The sequence below is a fragment of the Geotrypetes seraphini genome, chromosome 15, assembly GCF_902459505.1.
Source record: "Geotrypetes seraphini chromosome 15, aGeoSer1.1, whole genome shotgun sequence".
NCBI classification, from domain to species: domain Eukaryota; kingdom Metazoa; phylum Chordata; class Amphibia; order Gymnophiona; family Dermophiidae; genus Geotrypetes; species Geotrypetes seraphini.
In genome coordinates, this window is record NC_047098.1 from 21,196,891 (window position 1) to 21,210,497 (window position 13,607).

Here is a 13,607-nt window from a genome sequence, read left to right on the forward strand (position 1 = left end):
GAGTGCGCATGTGCGGCTAGAGTTTTATTATATAGGGTATATTTGTGTTTTGCATTATTGTTGTTTGCAAAATCAATAAAGATTTAAAATTTGGACTTGGAAGTCCTTACAGAGTACTCCAAAGCTGAACTAATAAGTTAAACCATGTCAGACAAGAGCCTGAAAACTATAGTCTGAAGTGCATTCTCCTGGATTTTAAGGAAAGCCAAGAGTGGAAGGAAAGATTAAAAACAAAAATACAACCCACAACTAAGCTGAAAAGAAGAGGGCTGGAGAATTGTCAGGGAAAGGCAAGCACAGCTGGATCCAGTAAAAACAGAGAGAATTAGTTCCATATTTCGGGAAAGGAGGGGGAGGTGGCGTTTGGGAGGAATGTTTTCCTTTAGACCCTTGTGCAATAGATTTGTTAGCCAGAGATACAGTGTCCATTTGGGCTGGATGAGGAATTTTTCTTACCAACGAATCTTTGAAGAAAGTTTGTTTATAAAGCAGGCAAGAGGCGGAGAGAGTAGGGAGGCTGGCTTAGGGAAGGAGGGAGTTCTGCAGAATTTGTGCTGGGACTCTCTCTCTGCCTGGATCCCGCTCTAAGTGCTGCTGATGTCAGAGTGTTTTTTGAGCTTAAAAAAAAACAAACCCAGTTCGGTCATTTGTTTTTCCAAGCACAAACTCAAAATCCGGCCGATGAGATGGAGGACACAGTTAAGCTCCTGATCTGGTACCTTTTACTTCTGCAGAGTAAGCTTTTCAGATTTCTTTTGAGTGGGGAGGGGAAGGTTAAGAATTTGCTGAAGTGGGGGTGGTGGTGGTGGTAAGGGGGCATCCTCACTTTTGCATCCTCTTACTCCTTGTGGTTGAGCTTACCTGCGCTTGAGTCACCATTCTGACCCTTCGCCCCTCTCCTGCTGTCCTGCAGTCCCCAGTCCTTTTTGTCCTGCATGGGTGTTTTTTTTTTTCCGGAGGCTTCTTAAGAAAGGAAGGGAGCCAAGCTGAGGCAGCAGAAGGCTGACTCTCCTGCAGCTGGGCTTAGCAGAGGTTTGGCACTACCTAGAAATGCCAACAGTGCAGTTCGGCTATATCGAGGCATATCTACTTTGCATTTGTTTTGCCTGATCCTGCTGTTTCACTAGTAAAAGATGTGAATTCTTTGTTTCCAGTGAGGTCCATAATTCCTCTGGTCTTTAAAAGAGAGCAGAAGGCTGTGCTAACCAGTCAGCACTGGGTTGAGAATTAGACACCACAGCAGACTATAAATATTTTTCTTCCTTAAATTATTTCAAAACTGTCCACCTAGTTACAGAGCTGCCAATATTGTTGTTTAAATGTGGGGTTGGGGGTTGGGGGGAAGGTATAATGTCCAGATTCCAAATATTACAATTACAAACCATCTATGGGTCAGCTGGACAGGCTAAGGCACTATCCACTAATATGGAGTTCCCACTTTTCCAACAGACATTGGAACAACAAGCTTAGAAATACAAAGGGATAAAACCAACACTGTCCATAGGGTTAAAGTCAGTTCAGATGTATGGTGCAAGAGCTCCAGAGTAGAAGCAGCAGTGATCTTTGAGGACTGGGGGTCAGGTTTCTGAGATCCTGCTTCAACATCTTATCCATTGGTTCTTTTCAGTCACCAGTCTCCTCCTGCTTTCAGCTCACTCAGATATGGGGCTGGAATTTGGTGCCCTGAACCTCCTTCATAGCTACTTTGGGACAGTTTTTTTCCTCATGCTATATATCTCTGCCCTCAAACATGTCTAGTCTGGTCATTGCAGGGACAGGGGCCAAAGGCCATACATGTTCCAGAATCACGGACCCTAAATCCAGCCAATAGGCGTCTTCCACAAAAAAATAATGTGAATTCCCTCAGCTCACTTTATTCCCCTGAGCAACTGCCAATGGAAAATAATCCGGTGATGTGAGCCAGTTGGTTTTGGGTATCTAGATTTTCAGAAAGCTCTTGATAAAGTTTCTCATGAGAGGCTCCTGAGAAAAGAGTCATGGGATAAGTGGCAAAGTTCAGTTGTGGATCAGGAATTGGTTATCTGATAGAAAACAGAGGATAGGGTTAAATGGCAATTTTTCTTAATGGAGGAGAGTAAACAGGGGAGTGCCACAGGGGTCTGTACTGGGACCGGTGCTATTTAACTTATTTATAAATGATCTGGAAATTGGAATGACAAGTGAGGTGATTAAATTTGCAGATGATACTAAACTGTTCAAAGTTATCAAAACGCATGCAGATTGTGAAAAATTGCAGGCAGACCTTAGGAAATTGGGAGACTGGGCGTCCAAGTGACAGATGAAATTTAATGTGGATAAATGCAAAGTGATGCACATTTGGGAAGAATAATCCAAATCACAGTTACCAGATGCTAGGGTCCATCTTGGGGGTTTGCACCCAAGAAAAGGATCTGAGTGTCATCGTAGACAATATGATGAAACCTTCTGCCCAATGTGTGGCGGCAGCTAGAAAAGCAACAAGGTGCTAGGAATTATTAAAAAAGGGATGGTTAACAAGACTAAGAATATTATAATGTAATGTAATTTGTAATGTAATTTATTTCTTATATACCGCTACATCCGTTAGGTTCTAAGCGGTTACAGAAAATATACATTAAAATTATAAGTAAGGAAGGTACTTAGAAAATTCCCTCACTGTCCCGAAGGCTCACAATCTAACTAAAGCACCTAAAGAGAATAGAGAAGTGAGAAGTACAGATAGAGGAAAGAATAAGAAATAAACATTCTAACAAGATTGTATTGAATTGAGTATTTTAGAAGGCAAAAAGAGAGGATAGAGAGGTATAGATGCAGAAGGGGAACCGTAAAACAATGAATTTTGGAGAAATTTAAATAGTAGAAGTAGAACAAGACAAAAAATTAATGGCAAAACAGTGAGTAAGATTAAAAATAATTAATAAACTGGAAAAAATAAAAAAATAAACATCAGTCTACAGTTTCAGTTTCAAAGATGAAGTGGATCAAGTAAGTTTTGGAGGAAAGATGACGTTCCCATAAAAAGGACTTCTTTATGTATGCTTCTTTATCGCTCCGTGGTGTGCCCTCACCTGAAGTATTTTGTTCAGTTCTGGTCTCCTTATCTCAAGAAAGATATAGCGGCGCTAGAAAAGGTTCAAAGAAGAGTGACCAATATGATAAAGGGGATGGAACTCTTCTCGTATGAGGAAAGCCTAAAAAGGTTAGGGCTCTTCAGTTTGGAGGACGGACAGCTGAGGGGAGATATGATGGAAGTCTACTAAATCCTGAGTGGAGTAGAACGGGTACAAGTGGATCGATTTTTTTTCTCTCCATCAAAAATTAGGGGACACTCGTTGAAGTTACAGGGAAATACTTTTTAAAACCAATAGAAGGAAATATTTTTTCACTCAGAGAATAGTTAAGCTCTGGAACGCATTGCCAGAGGTTGTGGTAAGAGCAGATAGCGTAGCAGGTCTTAAGAAAGGTTTGGACAATTTCCTGACGCATATATTTGACTCCATATTTTTCCAGTGTTTCATGTTCATATGGAGGTCAGATCCTGGCCGCCATATCCACTTGAGAAGATATCATTCTCCGAGGGTTAGTCATGAAAGTCTTTATTCCCCCCACCCCCCATTTACACAACCGCAAAACCGTTTTTAAGAGCTGGCACGCTGAATGTTCTGCACTACTCCCAACGCTCATAGAGTTCCTACGAGCACTGGGAGCAACGCAGAGCATTCAGCGCACTGGCCTGCGCTAAAAACTGCTTCTGCGGTTTTGTAAAAAAGGGGGGTAAACGTGATGCCTACGTCTAAATGGAAGCACATGCAGGAGAAAGAAACCCATCTGGCTGATAAACTGGCTGCAGGATTAGGATTCCATTGGGGGGGGGGGGAGAGAAATCACATAATGATCCTGAGCTGACAAGTTCTTTTTAAAGGTCCTGGCGCTAAATAACAGTTTAGGGACAGGCTGGGCAGGAATTCCAAGTTTTATTGTTATTCCGCTTATCCATTTTCTAAGCGGTTTATAGAGGTGAAATTATATAAAATTAAAATAAGGGGTAATACAAAACAAAAGTCATTAACCAACAATATACACATACATATATAGACATTACAGACTAACAGTAGTTACAAGATGATAAAGGGGAAGAAATACAATTTTAAATAGGATAGGGAGACATTTAAAAAAAAAACCATAGGAATAGCCTTACTAGCTCAGTCCAATGGTTCATCAAGCCCAGTAGCACGTTCTCACAGTGGCCAAGCCAGGTCACTAGATACAGATTTTCAGTCGCACTATTTTATTTATGCGACAGATAAGTTTGACTACTGTGATGTACAATCTAGCGTAGGCATCGGAATGGGGGAGGCCACGGGGACCATGGCCTCCCCCCCCAAATTTTCGGTCGCTGGTTGCTGCCCGCCTGCTCTCCCATCTCCTAGGGTTATGGTTTTTAATTCTTCGGGCAGCCGCTGCACAGCGTCAAACAGCAGGCCTGCCCTGGAACCCTTCATTCTACTTCCGGGGGGCAGGCCTGCTCATGGACACTGTGCGGCAGCTGCCTGAAGATTTAAAAATATGGCACTGGGAGGAGGTGGGTGGGGGACTCAGGAGCTGCTGAGGGGTTGTGCGCTAGGGCGGAGCCCCTGGGCCCCCCCAAGCAAAGCAGCGTTCCGCTTGCTATGCAATCTAGCATATACTGTATATTCCATAGGAATTGAGCTTGCTTAGTATAGAGATAGCAGACATAGTATAGACTACTCTTGCACTACCTGGATAATGTTGTTGCTGTCTAGGGTTAGAGTCAAATTCAGACAAACAGGGTTAATGGAAATATAATTATCATTTCATATGATTATAATATTTGGCTCAAATGTGCCTTCAAATTGTTTTCCTTATTTAATTAAATCAAATTTCTCATTTTTTTCTCTCTCCTTTTCATCACAAACCCAATTAATCAACCCTCAAGTGGTCAAATAGGAGGAAGGTATATCATAGAATGTCGACAGTTTTCTGTGCATAGGACCTCATATAACATACGTTATCCCAAGTCCACATTCTGTCCAATTTTCAACAAATAATCATCTATACCAATTCCTCCATCCCTTCCCTCATCTCTTTAATGTGTTTTTATTGGTGTGTGTCTCTTGCATAAAACCCATTGAGATATTTTTACTAATGTGTATCTCGTACTATTGAGTAAGAGATACACATTAGTAAAAACATCTCAATGGGTTTTATGCAAGAGACACACGCCAATAAAATGTGTGTCATGTTCGATGGTCGCTGTAACCTCATGCAAGCACTTTTCTGCGTCTGTACGCAATTGTAAGGTGGAGTCCAATCACATGCAGATGCAGGAAAGCACTTGCATGAGGTTACAGCAGTGACGAGGGCCACATTCCGGAACGTAAGGTAACCATTGGAGGCAGTGCAGCTTGTGCGTGTGTCCACTGCTGGAGGAGGTAGATGCGATCAGACACTCAAGGCACAAGTTTTCCACAAAGAATCATTCTTTATAATACCGAGGGCCTCAAAATAGTTGGTCCCAAATCTTGTCTCTTGCAGTTGATACTTTGATAGTTTTTCACTTTCTGCATGTTGCACTGCTTTCAGCTGTGTATAGCTAAAATTATCAGAAGCAATTAAGGAAAGATTTATCAACTATATGACAACTTTGCATGAGGTAAAACTCGTTATAGTTACTATAACGAGTTTTACCTCATGCAAAGTTGTCATTTCTTTAACCCTTTCAGGACCAAGGGACATATTTGTCCCATAACTTTAAAATCCTATAAATTTTGATTGGGATAGTCTACAGTTCTAAATTTGATATGTACGGATTCCATATGATACTGCCTTTATGTAAACAAACTGGTTCCGACATTCATTCATTAGCGTCGTTGCCAGATTGACGAGAAGATTCACTTGCCACACTGTCCATAAGCCAGAAGTGTGATTTTTTTAAATAAAAATAATGATATTTCACAAAAAAAAATCAATTTTTTGGCATCTGCAAGCCCTTTTTACCATAAAAATGTCGTCAAAACCACAAAAATTGGCCTACGATCCTTATGGTCCTGAAAGGGTTAATAAGATATTAACTATTTTTTCTGTGGCCCTCAAGTACCTGCAAATCCAAAATGTGGTCCTGCAAAGGGTTTGAGTTTGAGATTGCTGTCCTAAAACAATCATTCAGACAAACTGAGAGGCCCCGGTGTAAACATTACTCTCTGTTGTACCATTCTTGTTACCTTTCCAAAATACAGAGAATTCCACAATGCAGTGAAGTCAGCAAAATTATTCTGATTTTCACGTTACCCCCAGAGCCTCTAATATACCTAAAAAGCTGCATTTACATAATACCTTGTCATCTAATTCTTCTGACCCTCCAACATTCTGTCCCACTATCCTTCCATGAGATGCCCTTCAAAAAGCATGGATAAAGTTACACCTCTCTTTAGGATATTTCTATGAATTCCTCACCAATTCCAGGCGCTTCCCTTCTGGTCACTTTCAACCATACACAGGTATACACTTCAACCTGGTTTTTCTTTTCACGCCATTTCGCTTTATGCTGGCTTTAATGCTTCACTCTACTTCTTTCTGCTTGACCTGTGGCCTGCTTTCCTTAGCCATAAAGTGACCTGCCACTGTTTGCCTCTTGCACTCTCTTTGTCCAAGGTAGCTTTTTACAGGGCTCTGTAGCTACACACTTAAAATATGCTGTTATTAAGCTCTCCTGTCCTTTTAGGTTTTGTCCAATTTCTAATCCAACTTTCCTTGCCAAATTTCTTGAAATGCCTGTCCTTGACCAGCTTTCCCCATTTTTAGAGAACACCCTAGCACTACATCCAAAGCAGGCTGGGTTTTGAATGAAACAGAACAAAAAAAACAGTGGGGAAGGAACTGTACCCATCAGCCTCTAGATATGTAAACATATCATAAAAAACATAACACATAGAGCAGGGCTGCCTAAGTCCAGTCCTTGAGATCTACTGGCAAGCGAGGTTTTCAGGATATCCACAATGAATATGCATGAGAAGGATTTGGTTTCACTGCCTTCTTAGTATGCAAATCTCTCTCATGCATGCACTGCCTTCTTGGTATGCAAATCTATCATGCATATTTATTGTGGATATCCAGAAAACCTAGCATGCCAGTAGATCTCGAGGACCGGACATAGGCAGCCCTGACATAGAACATATATGCCTAATATCAGGGGTCACAAAGTCCCTCCTTGAGAGCCGCAATCCAGTCAGGTTTTCAGGATTTCCCCAATGAATATGTATGAGATCTATGTGCATGTACTGCTTTCAATGCATATTCATTGGGGAAATCCTGAAAACCTGATTGGATTGCGGCCCTCAAGGAGGGACTTTGAGATCCCTGCCTAATATGGAGACCTTTTACCTGTGTCTTTGTACTAGCCACAGTATAGAAAACTGCCTTACTTGAATGTTTAATAAAACTAGAAGGACCACCACAGATCAATTTCACTCAGTTGTATTGGTATTTCTAGAGCAGGGGTGGGCAACTCCAGTCCACAAGGGCCAGAATCCAGTTGGGTTTTCAGGATTTCCCCCAATGAATATGCATGAGATCTATTTGCATACACTGCTTTCATTGGGGGAAATCCTGAAAACCCGACTGGATTCCGGCCCTTGAGGACCAGAGTTGCCCAACCCTGTCTAGACCTATTATCTGCATTTAGCCTAGTTGACTACAACCTTCTTATTATCCATTTACAGCAGGGGTGTCAAAGTCCCTCCTTGAGGGCCGCAATCCAGTCGGGTTTTCAGGATTTCCCCAATGAATATGCATGAGATCTATTAGCATCCAATGAGAGCAGTGCATATTCATTGGGGAAATCCTGAAAACCCGACTGGATTGTGGCCCTCGAAGAGGGACTTTGACACCCCTGATTTACAAGAACTTGGCATGTGGACCCTGCCCTTATTTGGTTTGCCTCATACCTTACTTTATCAAATTTGTGTTGACTGAACTTATGCCTCCTATCTTACTTTCAGAACATACACCCCTACACTGTTTAACATTTTCTTTACCCCAACCCCCTTCCACTTATTTAGTCTCTGGGATGTAGCTTATTTGCTACACCAATGATATTCAGATTCTGTATCTTTATTTATTTATTTATTGCGGTTTTCTGTACCCAGATTAGGTTTTAAGAAATGATTGAAAACCCAATTTTTTTGTCGGCGTATTTATGTAATGGAGTGCGAATGTAATCAAGATGTGAAGCTGTGTGTATAGTCCAGGAAAGGGTTTGATTTATGCCTTTTGATGTTATTTTATGATATGTAGGATTTGGTTTAATAACAATTATGTTGCATTGTCAAATTTTATGTATGTTACTTACCGGTATGTAAACGGTGTAGGTCATATGCAGTATATAAACGTCTTGAATAAATAAATTATTTATTTTAGATTCTGTTCTCCCCAAAGAGCTCAGAACGGGTTACAGGTTAACATACAAGAATATACAGTTAACAGGTTACAATTTACCATGGTTACACTACAAGTTTTTTGATACAAGTTTTTATCCTAACTCGACACATAGGGAGCGGTTCATAGACAACCCCGCGAAAGACAAAGGCGCGCGCCGACAACTGAGCGCAAGACGGAGGCGCGCCGAAGAAAATTACAGTTTTTAGGGGCTCCGACGGGGGGTTTTGTTGGGGAGCCCCCCAGTTTACTTAATAGAGATCGCGCCGGCGTTGTGGGGGGTTTGGGGGGTTGTAACCGTCCACATTTTACTGTAAACTTAACTTTTTCCCTAAAAACAGGGAAAAAGTGAAGTTTTCAGTAAAATGTGGGGGGTTACAACCCCCCAAACCCCCCACAATGCCCCCACTATGCGGCGCGATCTCTATTAAGTTATGGGGGGGTTCCCCCCCACACACCCCCATCGGAGCCCTAAAAACAGTAATTTTCTGCGGCGCGCACCTCTGCGCTGCGCTCAATTGTCTGTTCGCGCCTTTGTCCCGGCGCGCTTTTGACCTGACACCATAGGGATCTAATATCAATATACGTTTCTTTGTAACCCATCGATCGTAGACAGGGGAGTTAGGTGAAGGGGTATATTTTTATTGCTTTCCTAAAGTTGAGGAGTCCTTTAAGGGGCAGTCGATTCCAGTGGCTTGGTAAGAAGTGGGAATAGGAATGTAGTTTGATGGTTTGCAGTTGCAGGGCATGACCAGGGGGCGTTATGAGGTATATTTCATCCTGGGAATGGAGGGACCTGTTTGGCACGTACAGAGGAAGCTTGGTTGTCATGTAGCTTGGCACCATGCTATGCAAGGATTTGAACACTAGCATCAGGCTCTTGAAGGCACAAGATCCCACTTGGATCTTCCCCTGACACATCATCACTAAAAAATTGCCTTCAACAAGTGGCTGGCTGGCTAAAAGACCATCAAATGGCCAGGAACAGCTCCTGGCCAGTTAAATAGTTTTGAATATTGGCCAGGAGGTTAAGAAGAACGAGAGGGGGTACCTTTATTTTAAAGGTTCTGTTGATCTGTCATCTATTCTCAGATTTTAGCACTAACCTGTTCATTTCAACTCAAATTATGCATAATTGTGTTTGTAAATCCGGACTATGTTTCATTATGGTGCTTTCTGTAGAACTGTTAAAGTATACTTATTTTCAAAATGTGTTTTAACCAAAAATCGATTTTAATTGCGGAAAAGTTGTAGCTCCTGGGAATGCCCAGTCTTAGTTCTCTTGTGGAATAGAAGAAACTGAAATTGAATTGAATCAAATCATCTGTTCCTCAATCATACCAAATGTGAAACATTATTTTTCCCAGTCCTACGTCTGTTTGTCCTGCCCTTCTCCCCTTTTGCTCTTGTCAATGGTTGCCCTCTTGGTTATCGAGATTCTGTGCATGTACTTGGTATGATTTTGGACCCCAACTTCTCCTTCAAGTCTCAAATAGACGCAGTAATTTGGTCTTTTTTTCTTTGTTTTAGCACAGGGGTGGGCAAACTTTTTGGCTCGTGGGCCACAATGGGTTCTTAAATTTGACAGAGGGACTGGACCAAGAGCATCTTTCTATCCCTCCATCCCTCCCATCCCCCTGTGCAGCAGAATCCTTGAGCACCTGCCCCTGCCATGCAGCTGAACCCCCCGCTGAACTTTCATCTTCCCTCTCATCTGAACCCTGCTGACCACGAGCCCTACATACCTCCCTCCAGAGCAGCATCGGGCTGGCAGCACTCTAAACAGGTTGCTGCACAGCCTTCTCTTGTCAGGGAATTCCCTCTTCTGCATTACTGATGATGTCATCAGTAACGTGGCACAAGGTAGCAATAGTAACGCAAAAAGAACCAGAAGTAGACAGAGTGAGATTTTTATATTAGTGGGAACAGCATCTTTTATGGGGGTGAGCAACAAACTGCTAGTGTGAACAGCTATGAAATTTATATATGGCATGTGTGGTAGAACGGATGACTACATGGATTACGGTTGAATGTTCAAAAAAACTGAGGTAATGATAGTAGGGAAAGATAAAGAACAGATTGAAATGGAGCGGATAACTGTGTTGGGGAATGAGTTAGCTGTTAAGAAGGAAATGTTGGTGCTGGGGATGTGGTTGGACTCCGCACTAACAATGGGATATCAAATCTTGAAAACTATTCAGTTGGGCTATACACAATTGCATATGTTGTCTAGGTTAAAGCCAATATTACTGCCATATGATTTTCATACTGTGGTGCAAGCGCTGATATCAGGTAGGTTAGACTACTGTAATGCGCGTTATCTGGGAGTAGTAAAAATGAAGAACAGGGCATTACAGGCTTTCATGAATTCTGCAGCAAGACTGATGACGGGTGCTTCTCGGCAGGTCCATATTACACCAATTTTGAAGCAGTTACATTGGCTTCCAATACAGCAAAGGGTTCAATTTAAAGTGTTATCTATTGTACATCAAGTCTTGTATCATAAGGCCCCTGGTTGTTTTCAGGGTTTGTTGAAATTACACCGTCCAAGAAGAGAGTTAAGATCAGAACACACTATGAGATTATCTTTGGAAAGGGAGTGTACTGTGAAACATGTAAGAGTTGGGATGTCGATGTTCTCTGTGGCAGGGATGAAGTTTTGGAATGCCTTGACAGGTCAATGGCATTTGTGTAGGTCTAGAGAGATTTTTAAAAAATTGTTGAAGACATACTTGTTTGTTGATGCATTCATGTGAAAAATATGAAGAAGGCTATTAAGTGAAGTTAGCTTGCTGCTATTGTTTTTATTCATTTTGGATGTTGATTGTAAACTGCTTTGATTTTTAAGCAGTATATACATTTTTTTAAACTTTAAATTCTTTATTTATACACATTCAAATAAATCCATAAGAATCCAATTGTTACAGAAAACAGAGTATATAAAACAAATATGGTTATCATTTCAAAGTGAAGAAAATAAAGTATATAGATATTCCATAAATTTTAGGTATTACAGTTCTATCATATTTTTAAACTCTTACAAAGTCCTCAATACCTTTGTGAAAACAATAAAAGACAAGGAGTAAAACCCTAGCCTACATTACCAGCATCTAAGTTATGTGATAGACACCGTAAGGCGTGATTCTGTTAATGGCACCTGTGTTTGACACCCGGATGGCGCCTTTTTTCAAGGCGCCTGCCGATTTAGGTACTGTTTATAGAATCTGGGCATAGTGCCTGATACACTAAGACATTTTTCCATTCTTTGTCTGAGATTAAGACAGAAACAAAAAACATAGTGAATCAGTCCCAGAATGAACCACTTTTGGACTATTCATATGCCCAGCACAAAGGAATGAATCCATTTGTAATATTTCCACCAGGATGAGGTTTGGCTCATTTATTTGGGACAACAAAGTTGGTGTTGTCCCTAAGGGAAAGATGTCTACAGACTTAAATACACTTTCTTCGCTACAATCACATGCTGTCTGTGGTGTTCTGACAGCAGTGGGGTGTCTAATAGAGATGACACGGTGACAAAATTCATCACCGTTCCCGTCCCCGCGGATAACTGTGGGAAACCATCTTCATGTCATTCTTTAAGGAGAGAGGAAAGAATCAGAGTATGAATGGCCACAACCACTGACCCGCAAGCTTTGCTTTGAAGAATGCTGGTGTAGAAGGACTGAGGTTGAAACAGGCACTACAGAATGACAGTCTCTGGTATTCAGAGCAGATATTGTGATGTCATAATGCTTCATTCCAAAAGTGCCTAAGAGCCAATCACATCAGTGATGTCACAATGGCTTCATTATCCTTGGCTCCCATAAGAATCAGAGTATGAATGGCCACAACCATTGACCCGCAAGCTTTGCTTTGAAGAATGCTGGTGTAGAAGGACCGAGGTTGAAATAGACACTAGAAAATGACATGGGATTATTTCCCGCGGTTATCCACGGAATTTTGTCACCGTGTCATTCTCTAGTGTCTAACTTGAGCAAGACAGTCAATCAACCTCAGGATATTACTTTAAAGGATATTAGGACCGAGGAGTATATAAAATCTACTATTCCACAACTTTGTAGGTTTGCCTGCACTGCCTTCTTGGTATGCAAATCTCTCTCTCATGCATATTCATTGTGGATATCCTGAAAACCTGGCCTGCCAATAGATCTCGAGGACCGGACTTGGGTAGCCCTGCTGTACAGTGTTCCCCCACGAATTCACAATTCGCGGACTCAGTTATTCGTGGTATTTTCTGACCGCCTCTTCCGGTCAAAAAATACAGGGAATGAGTCTGCGAATCAGCCGATTCCACCTCCTCTCCCCCCGGCCAGCCAATCAGCCTTCTGCACAGCCGATTCCTCCTCATCTCTCCCCCCACCCCCCTCGGAGCATACCAAGTACCCCGGCTGCCCTCTCCTGCCTTTTTACAGGTTCAAAACCGCATTTGCGGTTTTTTGAAATTTGTAGGTGTTCCTAGAACGGAACCCCCGTGAATTTCGGGGGAGTACTGTATATGCATTTCGGATATTTGTTTCTTCCTGAAATGTTCAGGCCAATCACTCTCCCCCCCCCCCTCCCTGTTTATTGACAGACTTCACGGTCACTAAGCAACATCTTCTTATCAGTTCGACAGTTATTTTATGACTCAGCACGCAAAACCATTTATTCTGTAGTCGCACCCACATTATGGAACGCCCTCCCAATAACTCTTAAGACAGGAGACTAATTCTAATCATTTCAAATCTAACCTTAAAACCTTTCTCTGTAAGAATGCATTTGAGATTTAGATAACAGGGTCTGTTTGAGTCTTTTCCTTTACCATATTGTTCTGTCCATTACCTCCTGATCCATGTCTTGCCAACTGAATTTTTGTGCCTATATGTCCTTCACCCTATTTTTAATTATTCTTTTTGTTGGTATTTAAAGCGGTATATCAAACTATAATAAACTTGAAATGGAAAGCCTGAAAACCAAGTGCTCAAGGAACAGAGTTCATCATCCTTACTTTAAAGGCTGTTGACTGATTTGAAACCAACCAGCTCGCAATAAATGTACAGGAGGCAGCGTCTGAAAAATTCCTACAAGTGACTTTGATATCAGGTCCCTCATTCGTCAGATGGTTCACCGACTCCCGTAACAATCCTTGT

At 41.7% G+C, this 13,607-nt stretch overlaps 1 protein-coding gene across 1 annotated transcript in view; it reads left to right on the forward strand.

Moving 5' to 3' along the window:
* The first annotated feature begins 546 nt into the window (after positions 1-546).
* Positions 547-13,607, forward strand: part of MXRA8 (matrix remodeling associated 8) — a 49,556-nt gene continuing 36,495 nt past the window's right edge. The window contains exon 1 of the mRNA XM_033922736.1: positions 547-735. Coding sequence (XP_033778627.1) covers positions 687-735 — 49 coding nt within the window. The 5' untranslated portion in view covers positions 547-686. The remainder of the gene's footprint in view (positions 736-13,607) is intronic.